At 37.1% G+C, this 27,357-nt stretch overlaps 1 protein-coding gene across 1 annotated transcript; it reads right to left on the bottom strand.

Annotated features, from left to right (window-relative positions):
• On the bottom strand, positions 1 to 24,963 carry LOC129351272 (SH3 domain-containing protein 19-like). The gene is given in 18 exon segments (XM_055020167.1): positions 1 to 716; positions 796 to 890; positions 1,092 to 1,266; positions 1,431 to 1,459; positions 2,309 to 2,553; positions 2,634 to 2,692; positions 3,687 to 3,896; positions 3,968 to 4,199; positions 4,806 to 5,034; positions 6,809 to 6,874; positions 8,612 to 8,934; positions 8,936 to 9,719; positions 9,795 to 9,945; positions 10,586 to 10,721; positions 11,705 to 11,765; positions 13,162 to 13,202; positions 16,640 to 16,676; positions 24,545 to 24,963. Coding segments are annotated over 18 exon segments (3,072 nt in total). The 5' UTR covers positions 24,636 to 24,963; the 3' UTR covers positions 1 to 608.
• Between the last annotated feature and the right edge of the window lie 2,394 nt (positions 24,964 to 27,357).

Raw genomic sequence — 27,357 nt, 5'->3', positions numbered from 1 at the left:
TCTGTTTTTTTAAACTCCAGATACTTACCGTCAGACAACTATTTTCTGAACAATTCATTCAGCTCCATTCATGCATCATTTAAACCAGCAAATGGAAACAAAAGGCTTTATTTTGCACAATCAATTAACAGTTCAGTTAAAGTGAATTATTTGCATATTTTGTATTTACTGACATAATTGCAAATGAGAATAAAGAAAAAAGAAATGAGGAGAAGGATCTTTGAAGCAGTGATCAAATCCCAAGATGGCGTAAAAACTGAAGGTCGATTCAGTCCTGCTACTGGAGGTGAACAGTGAATAAAAAAGAAAAATGATCAAGTCCAGAGGAAATAAAGAAATAAAACTATCAACAGTCCATCAATGTGAAATCGTTTCCGTTAATCTCAGATGTCTAAAACATACAGACTCTCTCCATCTCCAGCTAAGTAACAATAAAAACTATCCAGGCTCATTCAGGTCCTTTAACCACCTGGCAATTAAAATAAAATAAAATAGAAATACTGGAATGGGTTTATTCATGTTTTCATCCAAAAATGCTAGATAAAAAACACACAATGCAGGAAACATTCCTGTAGTGTCATCAAAAGTTCAAAAATCTGTTAAACTCATCAGAGGAATGAAATGTAGTTTTTGGGCACAATCCCACGCTTTCCGCCTACAACTCCCAGAATCCACTGCTCATCAACCGGCTCCACCTGCATCAGGATGTCACCGACCTGCAGAAAACACAAAATAAATCTTTCAAAAATGATTTCAGCAGAGGATTTAATCCAACAATAATTTTAAGTCGCACACCTTCAGTGTGAGCTCATCCTCGTTCTCTGCTGTGAAATCAAACACAGCTTTAGCCGTTCCTTTAGCTGCAGGCTGCTGGCCTGTGATTGGCTGAGCTGGTGAGGAAAAATTAAATAGATAAAAAACAAAAGTAGCTTTTAAAAAGTCTACAAAAACAAAGTTTTTCTCAATAAAATATCAACCTGACACATTAAATTGAGCTTAAAAGTTATCTGTAAACTCAATTTATTATTTTATTTTAATTTTCTTTATTATTTAAAGCTTAAAAAGCTTTATAAATGAGTGTATTCTCATACCCTGACTGGGTTGTGTGAAAGCAGCAGGAAAAAGTCCCTCCCTCCCATCCAGTCGTCCTCTCCTCCACTCTGCATCGACATGCTCTGTCACTTGAATCAGCGCCCCCTTCTGGAAGGACAAGTCGTCTGCAGTCTGACCCGGGAAGTCGAACAGAGCCACAACCCACTCGTCCGTCTGTTTACACAAACAGTTTTAGTTTTAGAGCGTTTATAATTTCATAAACTGACTAAAATCAGTGCTGCTTTGAAGGAGAAACTGTATCAGACTTTATTATTAAAAACATGGTTTTAATGACACATAAAGTGATGTACATAGAAGATATAGCTAAACACACTCACCTTTAAATCTGATGGTTGTTTTAGTGTTGCTGAGGAAAAATATGAAAAAAAAATCAGGAAGATTGTTTTTAAGGACAAAACAATGTATAAAAAACATAAAAATTAAAGCAGAGAAAAAAACATGAAGCTCACAACAAAAACATATTTATTTAGTTATACATTTATATAACAAGTTCAAAAATTAGAAGTTAGATTAGCAGACAGTAAATACAAATAGTAACAATTCTAAAAAATAATATTTAATAACTTCTACAGTTTCTACACTCTGAGGCTTTAATTACACCAAGAATGTTGTAGAGTTTTCTCTGTGAACATGTTTCTGTCTGGTGCTGCATTATTCAGATACTGACCTTAGAAGAAAACACGAAGTCCAAATTGATGCTTGCTAGCTGCTCTCTCCCTGTCTCTGCTACGTATCTAATCCTCACCGCTCAATCACAAAAGTACACAAGCATCACAACAGCTTATTTATCCTCCACTTCTACTTACAATCTGAAATGGTTCCATTTCCTTCAAGTCAGAATTTAAACTATGATTTTTGTGTAGTGATATTTTGTTGCCAGTTTTGAACACATAAACACATTTCCTTCCTTTTACGCCTGAGAAAAAGCAACAGAGAAAAAAACTACAGAAAAACTTTCTACTGTGCCACGAAGGTTGTCTTGTCTTCTTCAATTACAATCAAGGCATTTTTGTTATGACTATCCTAATAATTGAGGTACCTTAAGGGAAAATTGGGACTAAAATCAGCATTAAAATGTTGCTGTGTGAGCTAGGATTTACCAACTTAACTCAGGTGAGATTAAGCATTCATTCCAGTGATTAAAGTGTTTAACGTTGACGTAAAACTAAAAGAGTGAAAGCTTTCTTCGTCTCACCAGAGCTTTCCGTTTCTCCGGTCTCTGCTGCCTCCTGTGTAGAAGTTTCTCCTGGCGTCGGCTGTGGAAGGGGCTCCACCACCTCCATGAAGTTGAGTGGGAATATTCCCGTCCGGCCGTGGATCCGGCCCCGCCCCCACTCCTCTCCAACCAGCTCCAGGAGGCCGATGACGTCGCCCTGAGAGAAGGTGAGCTCGTCGTCGCCCTCTCCCTCGTAGTCGAACAGAGCGACGCATCGCGGGCCGCTGCAGAGGCAAACAGCACGTCAGGTTTTTACCGCTTTCAGCTTCAAGTCGTTGAATTGTGAGCAGCGTTTCTCTCCGACCTGACAGCAGGAGGGTCTGGCTGCTCTTTGAGCTCAGCAGGCTGGACAGGCAGAATGGACTGAAGAAAAACAACAAAAAAACATTTAAAACACGAGACAACACCGACTGAACATTCTCATTACAACTTCTGCTTATTACTCTTTAGATTCCATGTTAATGTCAACTTATTTATGTAGCACATTAAAACAACAGCTGTTGACAAAAGTATTGCACAATTCACCAATAAGAACAAGAAAAATACATTTAAAAGTAAAGTTTAAAATGTTTATCATTATAAAAGGAACTTAAACTGAATCAAACAGCAAAGAATAAAAATGGGTTTTAAATGTAAATATGATGGACTCCCTGTTGTTTTGGTAAAAAAAGAAATTCTCATTTAAATTCATTTATTTTTTTTAAATGTAGTGGAATATTTTCTTCATATTAAGAAAGGAGCAAAAATCTTGTCTCCACATGTGGTTTGTCTCATTTGATGTCTGTGTGAATATGCAAATAAAACCCTGGAGAGTGTCAGTGAGCAGAAAAGACACAAATAATTTAGATTATCTAGAGGTGGATAGAGAAACCAAAAACTCAATAGCCTGATCTTTACTCAGAAACAAGTAAGAAGAAGCTGTGAAAGTAATTACTCAAGTAAGAAAAAAGTTCATCTGCCACCTAGTGGTGTAATTTATACAACTCTGGCTCTTTAAGGAGTGAATGATGATTTAACTGGGAATACATTTCTTTTTATTTAAACTCATCCTCTTGAGATGATGTTTTCAAGATGTTTTTAAAATATGAACACTGATCCTCAGGTGGCTTTTTGTTAAAGTATAAAAAAATAAAACCAATATATTTAAATGGATGACCCGAGATCTCTTCCTGCTTCAAGTCAAAGTGTCAATCTGTTATTTTCGGCTCAAAAACTACGTCCAGCAGCTGTGTTGGGTTTTCACCATCTGAGAGACGAAGGTTTGTTGAAATTGTCTAAAAACTTTAAATATTTATTCAGTAAGATTGCAGGAATTACACGTTTTAAAAGGATTAAATAAAATCTGTCTGTTTGGCACCTGGAAGTCGGACTGGTTGAGGTCTTCTATGGCCGTTTTGGACTCGCAGTCCAGATGTTGGACCGTCTCTGGCTGGGTGTCCAAGTCCAGGAGACACTGAGATGGGCTGGTGTCGGCCGTAACGCTGCTCTCATCCGTCCCTTCCCCTGCCTGCTGCGACTCAGCAGGAGCAGGACTTGGATCGTCAAGAACAATCAGGACTTCCTGTTTCTGGAAAACAAGTTTAAGTGACTACAATACTCTGTGTTTTGTAATGATTTTGTGTGTCTGTGTGAGAATACCATGTAGCTGTTGAACAGAGGGTGTCCAGGTTTGGGGCGAGGCGGCAGAGGCGGTCCTTTCTTTGACATCCTCTGAGTCTGCGTCTGATTGGCCGATGAAAGCTGCTCAGCTGGTGCAGCTTTGGCAGCAGCGATCTGATTGGTTGAGGAGTTTATTGCTGGGGGAGGCGGCCTGCTGGGGGCGGATTTGATTGGTGGAGGACGAAGAGGGAGGAGCTTCACACTTGGTGGACTTGGAAAAGACAAGGAAAAAGACAAAAGATGAATGAAACAGTCTGAACTTAAAGGTTACTTTAGAAAATATACAAACAGTTTATACATTTAATATGACACAGATATTGTAATTTAATGTCTAACAGGGCAGGAATTGTACCAGGTGAAGCTAAATCTTCCACTGGAGGAGATTTAAGCAGAATATAGTCACAAAGATAATTTTTCATCTTAAATGCAAAATGTACATAACTTTGGTCGAGTTAATTACTGTGTGTTGTTCTTTTAGCAAATTGTCCTTTTTAGAGATTATATATTCCTGTTAATTAATTAATCAATTAATTAATTACTAAATTAGTTAATTTAATAATCAAGTCTTCACAATTAATCGTTTCAACCCTACAGCCATGTTCTCTATTCGTTCACTCAGAAACACCAAACCTGCAGTCTGGGTTATATGTGAAAGTACTGATTAAATGGATGATATAAATAGTATATCAAACACAGATCTGGATGAAATAGAAACTTTCTGCATAAATCATCTTAACAATATGTCATCTCCATCCACAAAAACAGAATGAGGCCTTTAATCAAAGTGTTTAGGCCCAGTTATCCAGTCTTTTCTTACCGCTGAGGGAGAGTCGGCCCAGAAGACGCTGGGTTAGTAGGGATGCCAGGTTCAGGTTTGGCCTGGGGAACGGAGGCTTTCCTCACGGCGGGGGCCGGCGTCGGGGGTTTCGGCGGTCCTGGAGGCTTGGTGGGTGCAGCAGGACTGACTGCTGCAGGTTTCAGAGCGACTGGGTTTGGATCTGGACGCGCCGGTGGTACTGCAGTTGGTTTGGGGGCCAGACTAGGAGCTGGAGAAGGAAAACTGGTAATTAATTATGATTATCCATCATATAAATACTAACCTAAGATGAATAAATCTGGCAAATAAAAAACTTAGATCTGTAGCTACTTTTATTACAGTTAGTGTGGTGATTATCACATCTTCAGTTTTTTAATTTCTGTGTTGCTACAATCATCTCTGATAGGACATTAGCGCCCTCTATTGGCCTTAAATTCTCATGCAACTGTTGCATGCAGTTTATACAGATCCATCAATATTTCAGAATATTATTTACTCTTTATATAGACTATTTAAACAGGCTGGTGTTTTCACAGGAATTAAAACTAAGGACCAGATTATTAGTTGCTAGTTGTGTGTTGCTAGACGCCATTTTGCTTTCATTCTTTGTGGCAAAGCTTCACAGAATATTCCTGAGATTTTTCTGTGTGACAGAATGACAGTTTCTGCAGATTTGTTGGATGAACTTTCATGATGTGACTCTTTAGTCATCCCACTGAATCCCAGAGGTGTTCCATTATTGGTTTGAGATCTTGGGACTGTGGAGGTCATGGGAGCACAGCGAACACTTTGTTTTGAAACAGCAAAGAGTTTTAAACTTTGTTGTTTGAGTACACTCAGAAGAGTGTACTCCTCTTCTAACAGTGCGCTGACAGAAGAGGAGTCTTCCCTTTCTTCATTAAGGGAAGAAAATGGTCAGCAACTCTGAAAAGCTTTGTTGTTTAAGTGTTGGAGCCTATTAAGTATTTGATGAATTAATAATCAGCTAAATAATAAATGTTACTGATCCAAATTGATGCTGATGAAAAGACAGCAGCTTTGGTTGCTCTGACTGTTTCCTGTGAAAAAATGAAATGGTTTTTCTATCACTAAATAAAATGTTGTATGAAGAAAAACTGGAGAATATTTATATTATTATAAGTAAAGCTAATCGATCAATCTCCTCTCTTGTTTTCTGAAACTCTGACATGTTTTCAGAAAATGGTTTTGTTTATATTAGATACCAGATGTAAATGTAAATGTGTTATTCTTTCAGCAGATGGCCGTCTCTGTATCTGTTTCCTCCAATCAATGATTAATCGATTGCTAAGTTAGTTGACTATTATTTTTCAAATTCAACTAATTGTGATTAATTATAATTAATAATTTCAGTCCCATTAATAAAAGTTTATTTGAGCCAAATGTTGACTTTCTGTCATCAAATCAGAGCAGGTTGAAGGCAACTTTTATGTTTAGCTCGACTTTGTTGAATGTCAAACCAAACATAAAAGTTTCCTCTGGTTTGATGATGGAAAGGCAACATTTGGCTCAAATCACTACTTATTAATAGAAAGTCATGATTTCCAGGATGAAACTATAGAGACATAAGAAGTGCTGATTCGGTTTTATTTCTACCACGAGGCATCAACAAAGATCCCCTCAACATGCATCTAACTTCAGCAATAAAACTGCTGAAGACTCAGCCAGCAACACACACCAACACATCTACACACATCAAGCACACAACAACAGTGGGGGCTTGTTTCTTCTCACACAATCATCCCATTTTCCTCCCACAAAGTTTAGATTGCATCACACAGGCCTCCCTCTTTGAGCCGGACCCAAGCACATCGTCACATACAAACACTTAGCACATGAAACCTCTCCACAAGTTTGCATGTTTCTGCCACAAAACAAATGAGCTGCATGTGTGTCTCTAAGCTCTCAAACGCCCCATTGTGTCGCAGCTACATCCAGATCAGTGTCTCAGAAACTCGGACGCACAGCAGGGCCTGTAGTCTTACCGCTGGCTCTGCGAGGGGAAGTCGGTGCTGCCGGTCTGACGGTGGAACGGATACTTCCTCCTTTCACTGAAAAAGGAAATAAACACAACATGGAAAAATCATTCAAAGTGTAACTAATCCCTGAAACAGTTGTTGTTTTTGCTGCTATCTATTAGCTGTTCACTAGGTTTTAGGTTCACCCAGCTAACATCTCTGCAGACCACACACATTCTGGACACAAACTAGTTAAACTGCTAACTGGAAATATTAACGTTTCTTATACAGCTATAGTGACAAGAGAGAAAGAGAAAAAGGCCGAACCAGTGTTTATCAGCAACAATAAGGTACAAAGCTCGCCGTAGACTGTCTCCAACCACACCACACTGTGCAACCTCACTCGTAAAGTTTGGTTAAACATAATTGTCCTTGAAGGGTAAGTTGCTGCACACTCAGCAGGTCCACACATAAAAACCAACAACAGCCTCATTAACAATCTTTAAGCATAGAAAAGACAAAGTCTGCTTCCAGACTGTCTGTCTATCGGTTCGTCATTCTATCATCTTGACGGTTCAAACTTGACTCATCAAGTTGTGTTGAAGCTTTCGTTAATAATCTGACAAAATAGAGATCAATAAGATTGTCAGGACGAATGCCAGAGATTTTATTGCATTCTTTAATAATGTCCTGCAAACTATTTATAATTCCTGACTGTTGAGTTTGCCAAAACAAGCCCTCCTTTATCACCCATCGATAAATGAAGGTTCTCCTTGTCTGCACTAAAACCAGGAGAAACAAAAACAACATTGTACCGCATGAAGTCGACAATAAAATTAGTTTCCCTTGAGTTAGGAAAACAGAAGACATTTATACATGTAGCCATTCTTATATAGAATATAGATAAGTATTTTTATGTTGCTAGTTCAGGTTTATCTTGCTGGTCAATAAGGACTTCACTACTGAACAACAGAAGTGCAATAACTGCAGAATCATTAAATAAACATAAGTAAAGCAGAGTAGATTATTATGCAAATACCAGCAGGGACATAAACGCATGTTGTCTTTGTTGGGAGCAGTAATAGTTATTGAGTCTGGGAGGAGGACATATGATAACTGTACACTGAGGATGCAGCCGTCTGTCACTGCGGCACGATGGTAAATGTGGCTTTTTGATACTCGCCGCATCAATCGAAGACTAAAACTTGACCTCAAGTAACGCTGAGGCAGCAGTGCAGAAGAAGCAAGAGATGTGATGCTCATATGTTAGCATCAATAATAACCATTTTAATATCAACAATTTTGTTCTTGTTGTAAAGATCTGTAATAGATTAGCTTCATCATTTAGTTTAAATTGCTCTGCTGATCTCTGATTAAATATCCAGCTTAGAAAGAATACCAGAACTTGGGAGATTGATGCCAATTTTATGATTTTAGTCTCTTTTTTAAACACTATTATCATCAAAAGTAAAAGAAATAAATTTTTTGCACTGTAACAACTTCAGAGTGAACAGTGGTGATGATAATAATCTCACATGAAGCTCATCTGCAGGCCATTGTGGAGTTGAGTCAATAACTTAACTTCCTTATCAGCAGCAGTTGCTAATTCAGGCTATCTGGCAGCGTAAACAGGAAGAAGGACACTTCCTTCTAGCAAATATTTGGAAAAGACAATTTAGCAGATGCTAATAGGCATGAAGAGTTTAACAACCACATCAAATTAACCAGGCACGTTTTAGAGCTCATCCTCTATCGCTGCTGGGCAACAGTAATGGAAAAAAGAAATAAAAATCACAAACCTGAAGCGTTAGCTGGAAAACTAAAACTCACCAGTTTGGGTCACAGTGTTCTGCGTAGCTTCATCTATGCTCTGCTGCGGCGCGCCCAGGCTAGCTCTGGGGGCGACCGGAGGCCTCTTTGGGGGTCCTGTGTTCAGGGGGAAGGAGTCGCTGCTGATGGAGGACGTGAGTTTGGGTGGAGGCGGTCTGGGTGCCGGGACTGGGGCGCTTGATGGCAGCGGTTCTGTAACAGTCTGTGGTTTTAGAGTTACAGCGGGCTTTTCAGGGATTTGGGTAGATTTGATGTCTGACCCTGGATCAGATTTTGATGCTTCTGCAGAAGACGGAGCTTCAGGGTTTGACTCTGCTGTTTCTACCTGATTCCACAGCAACGCCTTCGTCTTCCCAGAATACCTTGCTGGAGGGTTTGGGGGAGGGCGAAAAGCTTTTGGGCTTTGGAGCGATGACAGGTGGGGTCGATTTGGCCAGTTGCCCCTGGAGACGAGGCCGCGGTCGAGGCTCTGGTCTTTTTGTGACAACAAAATCATCAACATTCCCAGTACTGAAGTCTCCACAGCTCTCATCAGAGACTTGCTGCTCGAACGCTTGTATCCTCGCTCTCAGAGTCGCCATGTCCTCTTCCTTCGGTCCGTCCTCGCTCTCTGATTGGCTGCGCTCGCTGTCGTCGCTGCAGTGATCAGGGAAGCCCCAGTCGTCGGAGCTGAACGCCTCCAGCAGCTCCTGCAGGTATTTCCCGTTGCTCCCCTCTGAGTTGATGGCGTCGCTGGCTGAACGCGCCGCTAACGTGGCCAAACCGTCCTCACGCAGCTTAACCAATGTCTGAACTTTGACCTCGTCGCTAACTGGCTGGCGAGCTAGCCTAGTGCGTGGGCGTGGCCTGGGGCGCTCCAAGGGCACATCTGGAGATGGGTCAGAGAATGCTGATGCTGAAGGCAACTGCTGGTCACTGAGGAAGTCGGAGCATTGCGTGTGTGTGGAGGTGCGTGTTAGAGGTTCAGGATGTGCGTTGGTAGCTACGCTGTTCGTCTCAGAAGAGCTAACAGTTGATTGGCTGGAGGTAATGATGACATCAGCAGCATTCGGAGGTCTGGAAGTGCAGGAGGGGGGAGGCGGCCGGGGGGGCCTCGCTGATCTTCTCTCTGAGAACAGAAAAAACTCAGTTTAATAATAAATATTCAAATCTGAAACTCCTTCCAATCAGCCTCCTGGTTTACCGCGAGTCTCCTGAGGGTCGGCGGCGGGTCCTGGGTCGGTCTGTGTGGCGATGGTGGTTCTACAACCCAAAGGTGAGGAGGAGGGGGCAGGAGGAAGGAGAACCTGCTCCTGTGTTTTCTCTCTGATCACCTCCTCATACGAAGGAGGCGGCTAAAGAAGAAAACAAGGGTTAAAGGTGACCTATAACCCTTCATAAACAGATTAGGACAGATTTATGATCTACACAAAACACATTTATCACACGTTTACACAAAATCAGCTTAGATAATGAGACTTTATTCTGGTCAGTTTAGCCTATTTTGAGCTGTTTTAGGCTGTCTTGTAACTTTAAGTCCAAATAAGCTGCTGCTGGTCACAACCCCCAACTTAACGTTTACACTCACATGTGAAAATGGCTGCAAACAAATCCAGAATTATACAATCGGACATCTTTAAAAAGCATAACCAACAAAAATGCAGCAAGTGGTTTCTGGATGTTAAGTCAACAACAAAATACTTGTCACTTCCAGCAGCCATTGTACAGCGTTAAAACCAGCCGACCACAAACAGGACAGTTCAGTGGACTCTAAACATCATTACTGTGAATCAACATTCTTATGTTAAGAAACTGATAAACAATTAATTCCCACGCCTACTTCATATTTAGGTTGCCGAGCAGTTAAAACACAGAACACCAAGAAAGGCTGTAATCGAAACACACCAGTAAACAACAGAAGTGCGTTTGCTGCTAAATCTCCTGCCATGACGTAGAAATGGACTCTAAAGTCGTCGTGTATCATCCGAGCCTCACCTGAATCGTCGGAGCGATCGTGGCCCCCCAGATCTGCGCAGGCGGAGGAGGAGGTGGAGGAATCCCCCCAACGGCTCCAGGAAACCAGGATGTGGAGGGAAGCGGCTCTGCTGCCAAGATGGTGATCTCTGGTCGCCTAGAAACCGACACACAACAGGAAGTCATAAAGAGAACGACGAGGCAGCGATGCACAAATCAAATCAGTTAGTTTATAAAAAGAACAAGGAGTCGGTTTGTAAAGAATGGCTTCAGCTAATTAATTTAATTATGTGTCTTTCTATTCAAGCTGTGGAAATAGTTTCTGTTAATAAAGATCAAAGTTATCAATAAGAAAAAAATAGATCCTTTCTCATAATTAATATTATTCTCATGTGGTTTTGGATAACTACATGTCTAATGTCTCATTTTTTTTAGGTTCCACTTAAAACAATTTTACTATATATATAAAAATAAAACAAACTGAATCATGTTCTTGTATAAATCTTTTAAAATATTTTTTATGACAGTATCAGGGATAAACTAAATTATTTAAAATACAAAAATAAAGTCATAATATCAGTAGAATAAAGCCTAGAAGAGGCTCAATTTTCCTCATTTGAATGTATTTTTAAGTAGGAGTTTAAAAAAATCACTACTTCTTTCTCCTAATGTTGCAACTTTATTCTGATAATATTATGACTTATTCATACTTTGACCTACTGTTGTATAATATGATTTAATTCTTTTTTTTCTCTGAATATTTTGACTTTATTCTTGTAATCATTTTTTTTCTAACTGGTCCAAATATTTTATCGTAATTTTCGGAAACTAAGACTTTAAACTTCCTCCATGTTTTCTTTCTTTTCAGGCTCTATCAAGTTTGTGATGGGAAGGCGCTTTAGAGACGAGGTTCATCTTGATACGGTTAAATTTATCCTAAATTATACAACCCCTAAAAGTATTTTAGGAATATGTAAAGACTGAAAAACTATTCATATTTAACAAACAGTAATAAATGACACTAATTAATCATTTATGTCTGTCTGACCTGTAAAAATGTCAGAGATGTCTAATAATTATTGCTGCTGCACACTGCATTTATTTCAGCTCAAATGAATAATAATTATCCGGGAGTTTTACCTCCTGTCTCTTTCTCTGTCTCTGTCTCTCTGCGTCTCTGAGACAGACGTGGACCTTGAAGCTGATGAGAGATTTGAAACAAAGTTAAAATAAAGCAACAACAAAGCTGAAAGTTTAATATGAATGATTCAAATAGATCAACCCCAGATTGTTATTACGGTGAACCTGAACAATGTTTCAAAGCATGAACCAACGTCTTTCATAACATCACCAGAAAATCTAAAGTTCGTAGAAAAATACCTCAAATCCACAGGTTGGATTTAATGGTTTTTATTTTCTACAATATTTCATTTTACTGAACATTAATTAAAAGAAAAGAATTTCAACTCAATCACACTTTACAGAACAATAAGCTCAGCTAATTATTCAAATTAGATTAAAAAGAAACCAATTGCATCAAGTAAAAACTGATAATCTGCTTCTATTCTTCAGCTTTCATTATGTTTTTATGTGTTTTAATCTTTTTATACTTTTTATTCGGCCTTTTGGGGATAAAGTGCCATATAAACAAAACTGACATACTTGTTTTAAATTGGACCAAGCTTCAAGTAGAAAACAGTGTCTGAAATAAATCCAGAGCTTTTTTTCCTCCCTTTCTTTCAGCTCTTTATGTTTGGATTTATAACGCAGACGGGATCCGTTTTATTCAGGTCCAAACAGCTGCATTAAAACTGTAAGATACCAGAATATGAAAACAGATGTCTAAGATATTTATAGCTTTACATGAGATGGTCCAACATCAAAACTTTGACCTGACACACTTGGAAAAGCTTCAGGTTTGCAGAAGCAGGACATGTGATTATTTAGGATAGTAGAGCCCTGTGTGACATTTTTCAGAGAAACGTGAGGAAAGCAAAGGGGAAGCAAAAGGTGGGAAGTCGTTACGTTATAAACTCTGAGCCAGGTTTCATTATATCTGAAAAGGTCACACTGGATTTTTTCCATCATTAAAAGCAACATTTTTCCAGATTACCTAAAAGTTACGCAACTCGGTAAACAGTTTAAATGGAAAGTTTGCTTTAGTTTGGATTTCTGGAGTGGAGGTTAAATTTCTTTAGTCAACAGCATGTAACCTGGGACCAGCTCTGATCAGATCAAATACTGATCAATCTCATTGGTTCTGGTCCAGAAAATGAATCACTGTTTATGGCTTTTAGACATCCACCATGCAAATAATTATAGTTTGATTAACTCAGTTATAGCTTCAAAAGTTCAGACAAAAAGTTAGCTAAATCAAGTAAGTCTTCTATTTTATTATCGTTTTTTTGTTATTGACTTGACTTAATTATCTGACAAAAGAAAAACAGAATTGGAAAGTCAGATCTGAAAATAAAAGATCTGTATCGCCCAGAAAAAGCAAACAGTTTCTTTTCTAATCAAAGTTAAACTTTGGCTTCATGGCTGCAAGTGTTCATGTTTCTACTTCACAGGAAATGGTCATAAAGTTTGTCACTTACTTCTCTTGATGACAGCTCTGATGGACGAGAGAGGACCCTGGCTGCAGAGACAGGAAACAAAGTTATTCCACCTCATTCTCTATCTTTCGCTGTTGAAAATATTTTTATTATTTTTATTGACAAATTATCCTCATATCCAATTCTCCAGGACTTAGACTATAAACAAGTCAATTTCCGAAAACAAATGCTAGAAAAAAACTTGACCTTTGCAAAAAATAGTCATTCTTTAATGTTTAGAAACAAAGCAAACATCAACTAATGAGGACAGATTAAATATTAATTACCTAGCATAACAAGAAATACACAAAATTCATACAGCAACAATTACCAGCCATCATAAAGTTTATGTGATTTTTTTCTGCAATAATTAACATTAACATGAAAACAGAGGTTAAAGTTACCTGGACACTAAAATCAAACTTCAATCATCAAACAGATTTAAACTGAGCCAAAGTTGTTGGTTTTTTAAGATAAATATTCTGAAGCTGAAGAAAAACAGACAGAAATCATGGAGCCATCACAAGACAACAGATCTTCCTGGACCTTTAACTCTGGTCTCCTTTCAAGAGTTTCCCCGTCAATAAAAACATATTTACACTGATAGAAACAAAACAATTCATTTACTGTTCTTCTTTATATAAAAAAATATGTACTGCTTAAGTTATACAAAGATAAATAAAACAATTATAAATAGGGATGCAAATAATTAATGGACTAACAATGGTTTATAAACTTTCCATTAGATTAACTCAGTGCTTCTCAAATAGTGGGGCGGGCCCCCTTTGGGGGGCGCGGTGCGATACCTGGGGGGGCATGTGATCCTGGGGAACAGGCTTTTTTTTTGGCCGTACTAGTATAAAGTGTAATTGCGCACAGTAGGCGGCAGTGGCGCTCTCATTGTTACTTCTGTCACGTTTGCGACAGTGCAACATTTTATGACTTACAAGACAACAGGTTTGCCTTGGTTAGCAGTGTTAAGTCAACAAAAAGCTCCGACTGCGTTCTGTCTATGGCCTCCGTTATTCAACAACCCCCAACATGAAAAAGTTTTTCACAGGGATGAAAAGAAAAGCGGAGAGAGACAAAGATAATGAGACAACAGAAAGTCAACCGAAAGCTAAGAAGAGGAAATACGACGAAGCGTATTTAGCGCTTGGCTTCACTGTGACTACAGTTGGAGAAGAGGAAAGACCGGTGTGTTTGCTGTGTCTAAAAATGCTCGCAGCGGACAGCATGAAGCCAAATAAATTAGCGCGTCACTTAAATATGTTACATCCCAATCACGCCGATAAGCCGCTAGAGTTTTTTCAGCGAAAAAAATGTTAATAAGGAAAAAATTTTATGCAGAGATGGATAGTCACGGTGGGGAGTGGGGGGCGCGAATAGTTTTCTTCTTGCTAGGGGGGCGTAACGGAAAATAATTGAGAAGCACTGGATTAACTGATCCTACAAATACAACATTGTTTCAGTGTTGTAGTATTTCTGCCATCCAGCAGGGGGCGTGGCTTCTGGAGCCAGCCATGCAGAATTAAAGATGGCGGCGGGGCCACACCAAAACTGCAAAGAGAAGCGGCCCGGACAGAGTCCAGTTTGGGACGTAGAGTCCATTTTGAGATATAAAACCCAATGATCTCCATAAGTTTCACATTAATAGTGACGTCAGCTTCAACCAAAAGTTACTGATTTTATAGGAAGGCGACAGAAAACATGATATAAAAAGACACAATGACAATAATCATGGCTGATTTTGTTTGTTTGTTTTGTTTTTTCAGTCAGTATTTGACACAACTGACACAAAAAAGTTCAAATATAAGGACGTACAAAATGAATGTCATGCAAAGATGGAGGACCGACCAGTTCTCAAGACCGTTAGTCGATCAATTAACTCATTAATTGATGACTTGCATACCTGATTAGAAATAAGTAATTGCAGTAAATGACGTTGCATTAACTGCTTATTTCTGAGGGTTTTCGTGCTTAATTTAAGTGTTGATACAGTTTTAAAGCCTTTCCCTCCATTACGTCATGTTTAGGCATGTCTGTGTGTGAATAACTGACAGCAGAGCAGACCAGAGTTTATTAGCAACTGCTTAACCATATTTTAACAGTGGGGTTACATCAAGATTACTCTCAAATTAAAAACTGTAATATACTCTATTGTTTGGCAGCCGACGTAAAGCAGAATCCAGACTTTCACACCAATTAAACAAACAGAAAACGCTCCATTAAGCATGTTTACCATTTGATGCTTCGCCACTTGTCTATAATTAAGGCTCTCATTCTGAATGTTCTGAAGGTTTGGTTTTACAGGACAGAAAAGCCATTTCTAATTGCTTTACGATGCAGTTTAAGGCTCTGAGTCATCCTCTGTGGGGTTTTATTTTGCACTGGTTCACTTCTGCACTCAAAGCTGCCTTTGTTTAGCACTTTTAAACACAGTTAGCTGAAGGCTGAAAGCAATTACTGCAGTCAAAGACTAATAAAACCAAGGTAACTTCATTAACACGTAAAACCAATTAAATTTATAAAAAACCTGATCGATCAGGTTCCCCTGTTTTTTATTGAATAAACAAACACAAGCTCCTTTAACCCAGTGACTTTTACAGGTCGCTATGCCAACCAGGCAACAGACTAAATACTTTGAGGAGTGTGTAAGAAGCAGAGACCAAACGGGAGGGAAGTTAAACGTGGAAGTCTGCAAAGAAACAGGAGAAAAGTCTGAGCTGCAGAAAAACAGCAGGACGACTTCAACTTCTGGACATCGGGGGAAGTTTTATGAGAAGAGATGTGCATAAAACTGACATGATGACACCGTCGTAAACATGAAGGAGTCTTTATGAATGCGTACAAATGTTATGATGAAGTGTCATTGGTAAATGATGACACTGTTAATGCAAAGTTGCTCTAAAAGTTGCATTAAAAGTCCATTAAAAGTGTCTGCTTTAGATTATTTGGTAAATAATGACAAGTTCCAATAAAACTTTAATTAAAACTGAAATTCGCTAAACAAATAAACTTCATTCTTACAAAGTTGATTGTTTTAAGAGCTTTTCATCATAAAAACACAGAAATGCAAAGTCATAGAACACAGTCAACCATTAAGATTTAAAGGAAGTCAGAGTTTTGGCTGTTTTGCAGTTTTCTGGAAGTTTGTTCCAGATTTGTGATGCATAAAAACTAAATGCTGCTTCTCCATGTTCGGTTCTGGTTCTGAGGATGCAAAGTGTCACTATTTACCAAATGACACTTTATGACAAGAATGTAAACATTCATGAAGACTCCTTCAGTCAGTCTTATGCACACCTTTCAAATGAAGCGTTGAAGTTTTTCTTGAGCCAAACCTTCATTTGGAATGATCAAAAATATTCAGCATCAAACAGAATCTCTGCATGAACCAGGCAGTTCTCTGCATGTGGGAGGAATAAAACACACTTCCTGCTGGCAGACAGTCAACCTGACAGGTAGAGAAACCTCGTACCTGTGGCGATGCTCCGGCTTACGTCTGTCAGGACGACCTGAGGAGGAACACAAAGCAACATTTACTTTTTTAAATCTGGAAACTGCAACAATTAGCAGCTAAATGAGCGTCACAATTTTAGAAAAACATTTAAAATAAAGCAATATCAGTTTTTTTTTTATATCAGATCCAATTTTCAGCACCAATCAAGTTTGGTCTTTGTTGTCCAATTTTCTCAAATATAAAAAAATGGACTGATGATATGCAATATTAATACTACTGCTATGTTATATTCACCAATGTTTTATTTTATCTTTATTTGATTACTGAAATATTCGTTTCAACAGGCCTAGTTTGAACCATGCGATTCTTGATAGTTTCACAACAAAACTAACTTTAACAGAGTCTTCTTGTTGCTTTGCATACCCAACATTTCTTGCTATTTTTCGTTTTTTCTAATCTGAGCTTAAACATCATGTTATCCAGGAATGTTAAATGTGTTGTCATGCAGTCTGGTAGCTTTGCAGCGTAGAGAAAAGTGATGAGCTCATCTAAACTTTGTTTTCCACCAGATGAATCATTGCTTTTATCTGCCCACTCATGACTCCGGCTTTAACATGGACGCCACCTTCTTTCCTGCATAAAACAACACTTTTTCTCATCTGTTTTCGTCATAATTGGCATTTTATTCCTCAAACAAGATAACAAATAAAGACATTCATTAAGGTGGAAAATGTTACTCAACATTTCACCTAAAGTTACAACATTAAAATGTATAATATGCTAATCAAATGAAGCGGTTTTCTATTTAGTCTTGTAGTAAAGCATCACTTTAGATACATGTTAAGCTGTTAACACAAAACAGTCTCACATTTTTTAAATGTAATGATTAAAAAAAACTAGAGAGGAAAAGATTTTCCTTTCTGGATGTGAACGTTTCCATTGCCTACCTCCTTTCCACTGCTTTTCTTCACTGTCCAAAGAGTAACTAGGTCAGCTTGATTTCTCTAAGAATCTAAAGAAAACTGACTTTAAAGCCTAAAAAGTTGTTTTTTTTTACTTCTTAGTTTTCTTCTCGTTTTGCGATTTGAAAAGTTGAAAGTTAATCCCCTCAGGCTTGTGTCTGCTTTTCCTCTAATTTCCCAGCCTCTGAAACTCTAACCGGACCGCCTGTCAGCTCCGGACGGCTCCCCCGATTGGCTGGGAGCTTCCAGGAAGTGGGGCTGTGATTGGCTGCAGCGGGATTCTGCAGGAGTCATCAGGGTTTTAACGCTTCCAGATGTTTGTGTTAGCGATGAGCTGGAGCTGCGTTGCAACACGCAGACGACTAACGCAGCAGATTTTACATCGCTCGTCATCGAGATGCTTTCTGCTCTCTCAGTTGGAGGTCAGAGGTCAAGGTTGAGACATTTCCAGCTGTATTTTGCATTTTACATTTACCAAGGGGAAATAATTAAAAAGAGTTTTTAAAAGATTTTATTTTAAAAGAAAATGACACATTTCTGATCACATTTTCACTTTGATCTCTAAATCCAATGCGACTTATTTTCTTAAATTCTTGTTATAAAAAAGTCAAATACTTGGATTTAAGATGCATAACCTTAAAGCTTCTAATTATTTAGTCAGTTAGCAGCTTTCAATAAACCAAAACTCACATTTTTAACTTCTAACACTCAGACAGACATCTGTTGGAAAGGTGAGTTGAATGTTTTAACATTTGGCCAATTATTTTCCAGCATGTTTCTGATAAAATGGCTGGAAAATGAAGCTTAGCTCACAGCGGCTGATCAAACAGTTTCATAACAAACCGCCCCTAAAGAAAAAAAAACAACGAAATACCAGAACAATTAATGACGCAAGCGCGTTAAAGCTTGAACTCTGCATGCAAACAGAGCAGAGCAGAAAATATCTGTTGTTTTATAGTTCAGTTTTAATCTTTCACTGTGTTGCTAAATACTGGAGTCAGCAGAAATAAAAGTGGAGATATGAGAGCGCTGATTTAAAACAGATTTGCAAAATAGCAATGATGTAAACCGAAGAGCATCTTAATGGAGCTCAGATTCTTGTGATGCGTTAAAATCTCTTGTGGTAATAATGAGCTGGTGCAGAAAACCTTCACATTTTATCTTTATGATGCATTAAAATGTTGCATTCAGTTAAATACTCACTTTCATTTGCAGGGTGAAAGGTGACTTTTAAACAGAATAAAGAGTCCTTCTTGTGAGAGAAGAGAAAGAAGAAGTTTTCTTTCAGCCAGGCTTGACCAAGCAACAGGTAGGGGAGGGGAATCAGTGTGTTAATTGATTGAATCTGCAGTTTCTCAAACAAATCGATTTTAACTGATGAAAAGTTTTAAAATCTTTTTTCTGACCACATCTCTTCAGTAGAATGTTATGTTCAGTATTCGCCGATATTTTTCTGGCACTCCAATAGTGACGCGATACCAGTTGACATTCGAAAAGCAGCCAATCCTGGAGGCCATTTATTTTCCTGGGCTCTGATTGGCTGAAGAGGAGAAATAAGGAAGACTTTGGATGTCAGCTTCTGTGGCAGCACTAAGATGGTTTTCATTGTATAAAAGCAAGAAAGTATATTTGATTTTTTTGTTAAAATCTGCAGTAATAAGAGCTTTTAGAGGAGGCGTGTGTATTATTTTGTAAACCATTCAGTGTGAAAGGTCACAGTTAAAAGGTTTACTTCAAGGGTATTTTAATGTTTAATTTAATTAGCTATTATTTTTTGAATTCTATTTTCATCTTGTGTTATTGATAATAAAATCATGTCTGCCTCTCCAGCTTGTCTGGTGATTATACTGTGAAAACATCTCCGTTGACGTCAGCAGCTCGTTTCCTTCCTGTCCTGAAGGTCCGACATCCATCCCGTTCAGCTGCCAACAACAACAGGCTGCCAAAAGCACTTTACGAGAGTTTTACATAAATAATCGCATAATTAACAAACAAAACGGTGAAATAGCTATGAAATGAAGTTTAATAATATATTTCTGACCTGGAAGGATAAAAACAAAAGAAAAGGTTTATGATATAGAAAGTATTTGCTGTTTTTTATTTATTTATTAAATGTCTTGTTTTTGTTGACAAACATGTTCGACTCCTAAAATATTACTTATTGTGTAAAGTCAAAACAACAATCAAAACTAGTGTTAAAGTAATTGTAGCTTTTGTAGGATTTTCTTTCCAAAAGCTATGATTGTTAAGCTTAATAATATTTGAATATTTAGTAAAATAGTCAAAATAAGGATATTTTACATTCATGATAGTGTATGATGCCCATCAAGGGAATAAAAAATACAAATAACTAAAGATTAAATAAGTAGCAAAGCCGTCAAAAAAGTTCAATTACTTGCAAAAAAATATCAAATCTACTGAAAAGAAACAAAAGCAAAAACACCAATAAATTTTAAAATAAGACTAAACTAACTTACAGATATGTTTTCAGCAAAATATAGATAAATTTACTTAAGAAAATGTCCCTATGCTGAAAGTGAAATAATCTACCAGTGGAACAAGTATTTTTTCATTTACTTAAATTATTTATTTAAACAAGCTTCTATATCTTTCTGTTAAGTTGCTTTTAAGTTGGTTTTATCTAAATTCAACTCTACTAAGATATTTTTGCTCAAACCTGGATTAAAAATACCAGATTTTGTATTTTGCAGTGAATAAATTGACAGTACAGTGGAAAAAACATTAAAACTTAAAACCATCTGGCTTCATATATTATTGAAAGCAGAGATTAGATGCATAATGCATTAAATATATTACAGGCTGTTCAACGGTAGTATCTTTTTTTAATAATGTTTAAAAAGATTTAATATGTTGTGCAGAACGACTGAAAAGCTGCAGCAGGTTGTGACCTGGTGGTTAAAAACAAGCAGCAGCTCCAATCAGACCCACTAGTGGGTCTCATTTGCATTTGGTTTTGTCTCTGTGAAGCAGGTGAGACGCTGACCTTCCTTTATTCATGAGCTTTCTAAGCCCCGTTATACAACCCGGATACTCAACACACTTCCACAACATGAATACATTACAGCATCACAGCTGAGGAAAGTGACTGGAGCATTTATACTTTGTGCTTTTTTCTCTTCAAATTAATGTTTAGGATCAAGGATTTATTCTCCAAATTGCCTTTGCTGTGGATTTTTACATTCACAAAAAAATTCTAATAAATGCTCAGACTTTTTGCTGTAATTCAAGTTGTTTCTTTTTAAGCTCATTAAAACTACTAATTAATTGCAACCTCTGTCAGACTTCTGTGTGCACGGTTTACGGGCCCAAAGCAAGATGCGTGTGCAGAAGAAGAACTCTGACGTCACACAGCAGCGCTCTGTTTACGGAAGTGATAATGGACGCCGCCATCTTTAAAACCAAAATACTGGTTCCAGTCAACGAGTTCAAAACTGTATTTTTTAAAAATATTTTTCTTTACCTGTTTCTGCCAGGTTTATGTTTTATTTAATAAATGAAAGTTAAATTGAACCTGATTTTACATTAATTTGATCTTTAACTCAGGTGAAACTGAATGGCTCTCTTCTCTATTGAGACTTTTCGCAGTTCTTCACAGTAGAATCCCAAACTTTCTGCATTTTATTAAAATTTTAGGTGACAGACCAACACAAAACAGTGCAAACACTTATGTTTGCTTTTTTATTTTATTTTTTAATTAATTAGCAACGTTTACCTTCAGCCACTGTTTAGATCTAGATCTGTCTTCTTCTGGTATGGAATGACATAAAATGCGACATGACCGTTCAGACTGCAGGCACTTTCAAATCGATCTGATTCATATTCACCAGGTCAGCACAACATATTAAAGTGGCACAAATCTGATATTTTAAGGGTGAGTAGATCTGAAATGGGCCTTTGAGACTGCCCTAAAAAAGTCAAATATTGGTTTAATTTTTCCTGCTGTGTGACTGTTGCCTTGGTTACTGTTGTATTTTGGCTGGGAGAAAATGTTTGGACTAGACCCACTGAAACTATTTTGTTCTAGTGTGATTCAAATCAACATTTTCTTCTTTTTCTCCTGTTTTTAACTTAATCTGCTTGGTCTAATGTAGTGTATGGGGTTTTTATATTTTTCTACATATTCATTTATATTTTCTGTTTCTTTACAGCTTTGTTAATCATTAAAGTTTACTAAATCACATCTGAAACATCCATATGAACAAGCAATAAATCAATTAATCACATGTTAAATTAAAAAAACTCAATATTTTCCATTTGCATGATTTTATGCAATTTTCTACTAAAAGTTGGATGATAAAAATCTTCAGCCTGCTGTTTTGGTCTGTACCAGCCGTTTTTAAAGATCAATTTTATTTGTTATTTTTGTGGTTTGTTTATTTATTTTGGATATTCGGTTCCAGTGTTAAATGTTCACTTGAATTGAAAACTTATTGATCTCTGGGAATGTGAATTGTTTATCGTAATAACTTCTGGGACAGTTTATCGGGACAAACCCAGAGATATTCAATATGTTCTGACTTAAAGGCTGATAGAATCTGTAAAACCGATAAAAATCAGTTTTAATATTCAACACAGAGCTATTCTTTTAACTACAAACTTTTCAACATAAAAGTTATTTCTACCTTTCTAAAGAAGAATACTTTGCAGACTTTGAGACTAAACACCAAGGCCATTGAATTCGGGGAAGAAATAAAAGTCTAAAACTGTCACTTTATATCAAGGAATGAACAACCACCATATTTCTTAGTAAGTTATAATTTTATAGTTGAAAATAGCAACATTATGACTCTCAGTGGTTCCTGATGGTTAAAGCCGCCGCCACAACACTTTAAATCCTGCTGACTTCCAAACCAAAGTGCTTTAAAAACAACCTCAAGGAGAAACACAACAATGACAACGACATAAAAATGGTGTCATGGTGGAATATAGATATTTAAAAACCTGGTTACATGTGTTGTGTGCAATTTTTCTACAGCCACAACCACCTTAACCACAGGTTAGGTTGTCATAGACAATAACAAACAACAGTCTAGAACAGGTAAAAGGTGTAAAATGATGACCTTATGTTTCTATGATTGAGTCCAAAAACATTCTGCCAATCAACAACATATGCATATAATTAAACAGCTGTTAGTGTAGGAGGAGAAAGCGGTTTCTTAGTTTGGTTTGGGCGAGTTTTGACCTGTACAGTGATATGACTGTTGGGTTGAATCAGTCCACACCCACTGTGAAACCGCATGGTTTACCCACTCTCTCTCTGAGTCACCGAGTGCCGAAAGGAAGCAGCTAATTCAAACATTATCCCTCAAAACAGATTTATAGTGTGATAATATCAATAATCCTGTCAGATGTTTTCCTTATGCAATACCAGATTAAACATTTGGCTCATGTAATTTCAAACAATAACAAGAAACTTGAAGCTAACTTATTGCAAATGCATATTTGTCCAGCAAGGCCTCCAATATTTACAACTTAAGAGGATAAAATAAAGAAAAAAACAAATTTTTGGTCAATGGACTAAATTACCAACAACTGGGTGATTAAAACACTGAACTTACAGATCTGAGCAGACATTTTACAGTCGGAATTTCCTGATAACAAAGTAAACATCAGAATTTTGGTAGAGTATCAATAAGTTGTATTCAAATAAAACGTAGCCACCCAGGATATTCCTCAAGTAAGAGTAAAGAAGCATTTTGTGCGCAAGTACAGAGTAACATTTGATTTCTTTTGATTTTGTCTTTTACAATGATATCAAACGAAACAAAGTCATGAGCAAATTCTGGTCATTGTAAAACTAAAATTACAAATAAAAACACAATTATAAAAATATCAAATTTTAAGCAGATAAAACACTACATTGAACGCCACAACCAACTGGGAACGAGGGTTGAGAAAGTGTACAGAGTTTAAAGAACTTCCAATAAATGGTGCTTATCTATATTCATTTGACCTCCAATGGCAACAACAGCCTCAATATCATTACAACAAAGCTGATGTAGAGACAAGAGGTCTCACTCTGTGATAAACTGTAGGGCTCAATCTAAATTTCATAGATGTTTTTCTAAAATGTGTTTGTTTATTGACATATAAGTGAAGTAAAAAAACACAGTAAAGTCAAACTACCAAAAGTACACCATTTTAAATAAATGTAGGCAGTTCCTACATATCGCTAGTAAACATATGCATGAAATTATTCATCTACTTGTTTTTATTCTCATTGAGAATGACCTCTCTATTCTAGTTAGATGTGCCTTAAGAAAATTTGAAAATAATACTAGCTGAGTGTCATTTTGTTTCTCTATTATTGTTTTAATTGTGAAAATACAATTTATAGAAACAAAATTGATCTTTGTCCGAATAAAATGGACAACAGTCTACAAAATTACATTTACTGCAGCAACTAAATAGAGTAAATGTTTCATTTTCTTTTCTTAAATTTTACATGTTGTGAATTGTGGACTATAATTAGATTATTAGAAAGTCCTGAAGCATTGCTAACACAATGTTCGACTAGTTAGCAACATAAACTTCAAAGTGGCTCAAAAATAATTTTTAAAAAGTGGTTAAATACTTTCTTTGTTAAGCCTATTAACCGTGGGAGGTTTTAATGCTTCTGTTTCCTGATGGTGACGCATTAAAATGCCGACATGTCAGCTAGAGATGAGAGGAAGATCAGTTTTTGTCAGCAAGGTTCAATATTTCACAGTCATACTTCAAATTTCACAGCTGAAACTACAAAGGAGCCGCTCATTTAAAGAGACAGCGCACTTTAATTCAGTTTTCACCCAACATGTATTGTTATGGTCACTAGTTATAGAGAAAAATTATTTGTTCAAAAGAAGCTTACTCGGTTGATTTTATACAAGCTGTATTGAAACAACGAAGCGTGAGCAGGTGCAAACAGGGCAGTAATCTGAGCATTTCTGCCCTTATTTACCTCCGGAGCTGTTCGGCTGTCGTCGGACCACTTGATCCCGGGTGTCTCTCCGCAGGTTTTCCTCCTCTTCTTCTGACCGAGCTTCTGCCATCTTTAAACCCCCTTTCTACGTCTCCGAGACTTAAATATTTTTCTCCTTCCTGTGTGAAAAATGAGCCCCGGTTCAGCGCAGCGACGTTTCCATCTCCCCTCCGCGGTTCCTCGTCGCTAACATCCACCACAACACGGCGTCGACCCGGGACAAGTTCACCCACGCTCCGACAACTTTCTAGCCCCAAACGACTTCCAGGGTTGGGTAGAAACTCTGCCTCGGTGCTCGGACGTCATTCACGGAGGAAGAAACTGCATAAAATAAAAACCTGCGGTTGTTGTCCGGTGGGGACCGGATCCGTTCCGCTTGAAGACTTTCCTCAAGCTTCCCTGTTCCCGCGAGCTCCTGATACGGAGCCGCACGAGCTCCCACGTCATGACGTCACCAACTGACAAAAAAAAAAAAAAAAGAAAAATGGAAGTGACAAAAGGTAATTCAACTGCAGAGGCGGTGCCAGCTTTAATGGGGCCCAAACCGAAACGTCATTTTAATTAGGGGCCTCCTAAAATATCAAAGTGTTTTACAATTTTTAATTTTTATTAATTTTAGCGTTTTAAAGAAAAGAAAAAATTCAGAAAATGATTTAGTAATTTTTTTTTTTCAAATCATCTTCTTTCAGTATGAAACTTCATGTATGTGTCTGTGCCTTTTTGGTTCAAACAAGCTTCCTTTCCATTTAGTGAAGTCATTCACGATGGGTAGAGTATCCAGAAAGTTTACTTAAGTAACAGTAGTGATACTTCGCAATAAAAATGCTCAAGTAAAAGTAAAATGTGAAGCATAGTAAAAAATATTCCAGCTTTCAAAACTGAATAGCCACAGGAATAAAAAGTGACAGTTGTAAATAAAGAGAGAGAGGCTAGTATTCCGACCGATTCTGAAGCTACAGTCTGTACAGCTTGGAAGGAGTAGACATGTTTCATTTGTTTTGCTTTCAAGCGATTAAAAAAAAAAATTCCTTTTTTGCAGAGATTTTTTTTTAACAGTAAGTTGCATGAAATACGAGCAGCAGAAATTGTTCAGCTTCAAAAGTGGTGTGGAATTGTGATTGAGGATTTCCATCTCTACACGTTCTATAAATTGTTTCTAATTTCTAGATAATTTAAACGGACATTGGCTTAATTTTACCATCCAGAAAGAAATAGAGCAAATTTTAATGTGGGTTTATTATGCAAGTGTCTTGGGCGCCCCCTGCTGGCCACAGATTTCATAGCAGCACCTAATGTTTTGCACCTTAACTGGAAAGTAATGACTTTTATCATTTTTCAAAATGTCAAACTTATTTTATCATGTGGTATATTAGTCCACACTAATCAGTTTTTCTCAAAATACTAATATCAATCATATTTTAACATTATGTTAATTTTTGAACATTTCTAACAATAAACCATTTAGAAAAGCTTTAGTGACAAAAACGTGGATTGTTTTCTTAATATTAGTCTAGAAAAAATGTTTTTTGATTTTAATTATGCTTTGTAAATGTAAACAAGCTTTCACTAAATTGTTTATTATTCTTTTTAAAAAGTGCTTCAACGTTACTTTAATAATAGGCCTTCAAATGTAGACAGTGAAGACCTTAGTGGGGGAACAACCAGCAAATAAAATAAAAAACAACTTTGAAAAGCGACACAAGCAGCATTTCAGTGAAAAAAACTTCAGATGTTTTAAACTTTACTGACACACACAGTAGTTGCAGTTTTAGGTTCTTGCCAGAAGATGGTGCTGTTGCACACAAAACAAAGCGCTGAATCACGTTGCAGTTTAAATTCTCAGGAAAACTACATCTGGCAGTTTGTTAAAAAATTAAAAAAATAAAAGGGTTTCAGATTATTTTTGGCAAAAGAAAAAATTAAATAGCCAAAATAAAGACAATTGATCAATGATATTATTGGTAGAGGACAGTTTATAGAGCTAAATGCAGAACAAAATGAGATGACAAAACAGATTGAGAGCAAATGAGGGACAAGAATGAACACAATAATCACAACACCAAATGTTAAACTAAGTAAATAAACAATCAAACGGATTAAAAGTGAAAATTAATAACAATTTTTTTAATATATTTGCAACTTTCAACCATAAAACAAAAAAATAAAATAATCTTGAATGTACATTTAATTTATGATGAAAACACAAACAATAGTAAAAGTGTAACCAAAATGATACAAATAATTGAAATCTAACAAAGCATATAACAATACAAGTACGTAAAATTAATTAAATTTAGAAGTATATTATTACTGAGGGCGATGGCAACCTAAGAATATAATAATATAAAATAATAAGACATTATTGTAGTAAAACATGTCTCAGAATAACTGTCAGTTCTAATTTTAATCATCTGCATCAAACACAAAAATGTTTTATTCTTATTAAGGTGGCGATATTGTGACCAAAGTTGGATCATGTCATTAAAAACTATTTTAATTGGGTATAAGGACAATTTTGCATGAAACTGTCTGAAAACCTGTCTGATATACTCAATATATTTATATAAACAGTTTTACATTCCAACTGAAGTCATAATTTCTCTCAAATCAAAGCAAACAGTGTTTATGATTACAGTACTACCCGAGTGGGCGGGGCTTCAATTCGAAGTGGGCGTGACCTGTTCGGCCAGTGGGCGTGGCTAACGCGAGCCTCTCTGCAGCAGCAGAATGAGTGACTGTTGAGCCGCTTAAAGCCTCAGAAATGACAGCGCCCAGAAACAGCGGAACCGCAA

Source organism: Poeciliopsis prolifica, unplaced genomic scaffold (assembly GCF_027474105.1).
Source record: "Poeciliopsis prolifica strain line A6 unplaced genomic scaffold, Auburn_PproV2 SCAFFOLD066, whole genome shotgun sequence".
Lineage (NCBI taxonomy): Eukaryota > Metazoa > Chordata > Actinopteri > Cyprinodontiformes > Poeciliidae > Poeciliopsis > Poeciliopsis prolifica.
Note: the sequence above shows the minus strand (reverse complement) of the source record. Positions and strands in the feature narration are given on the sequence as shown.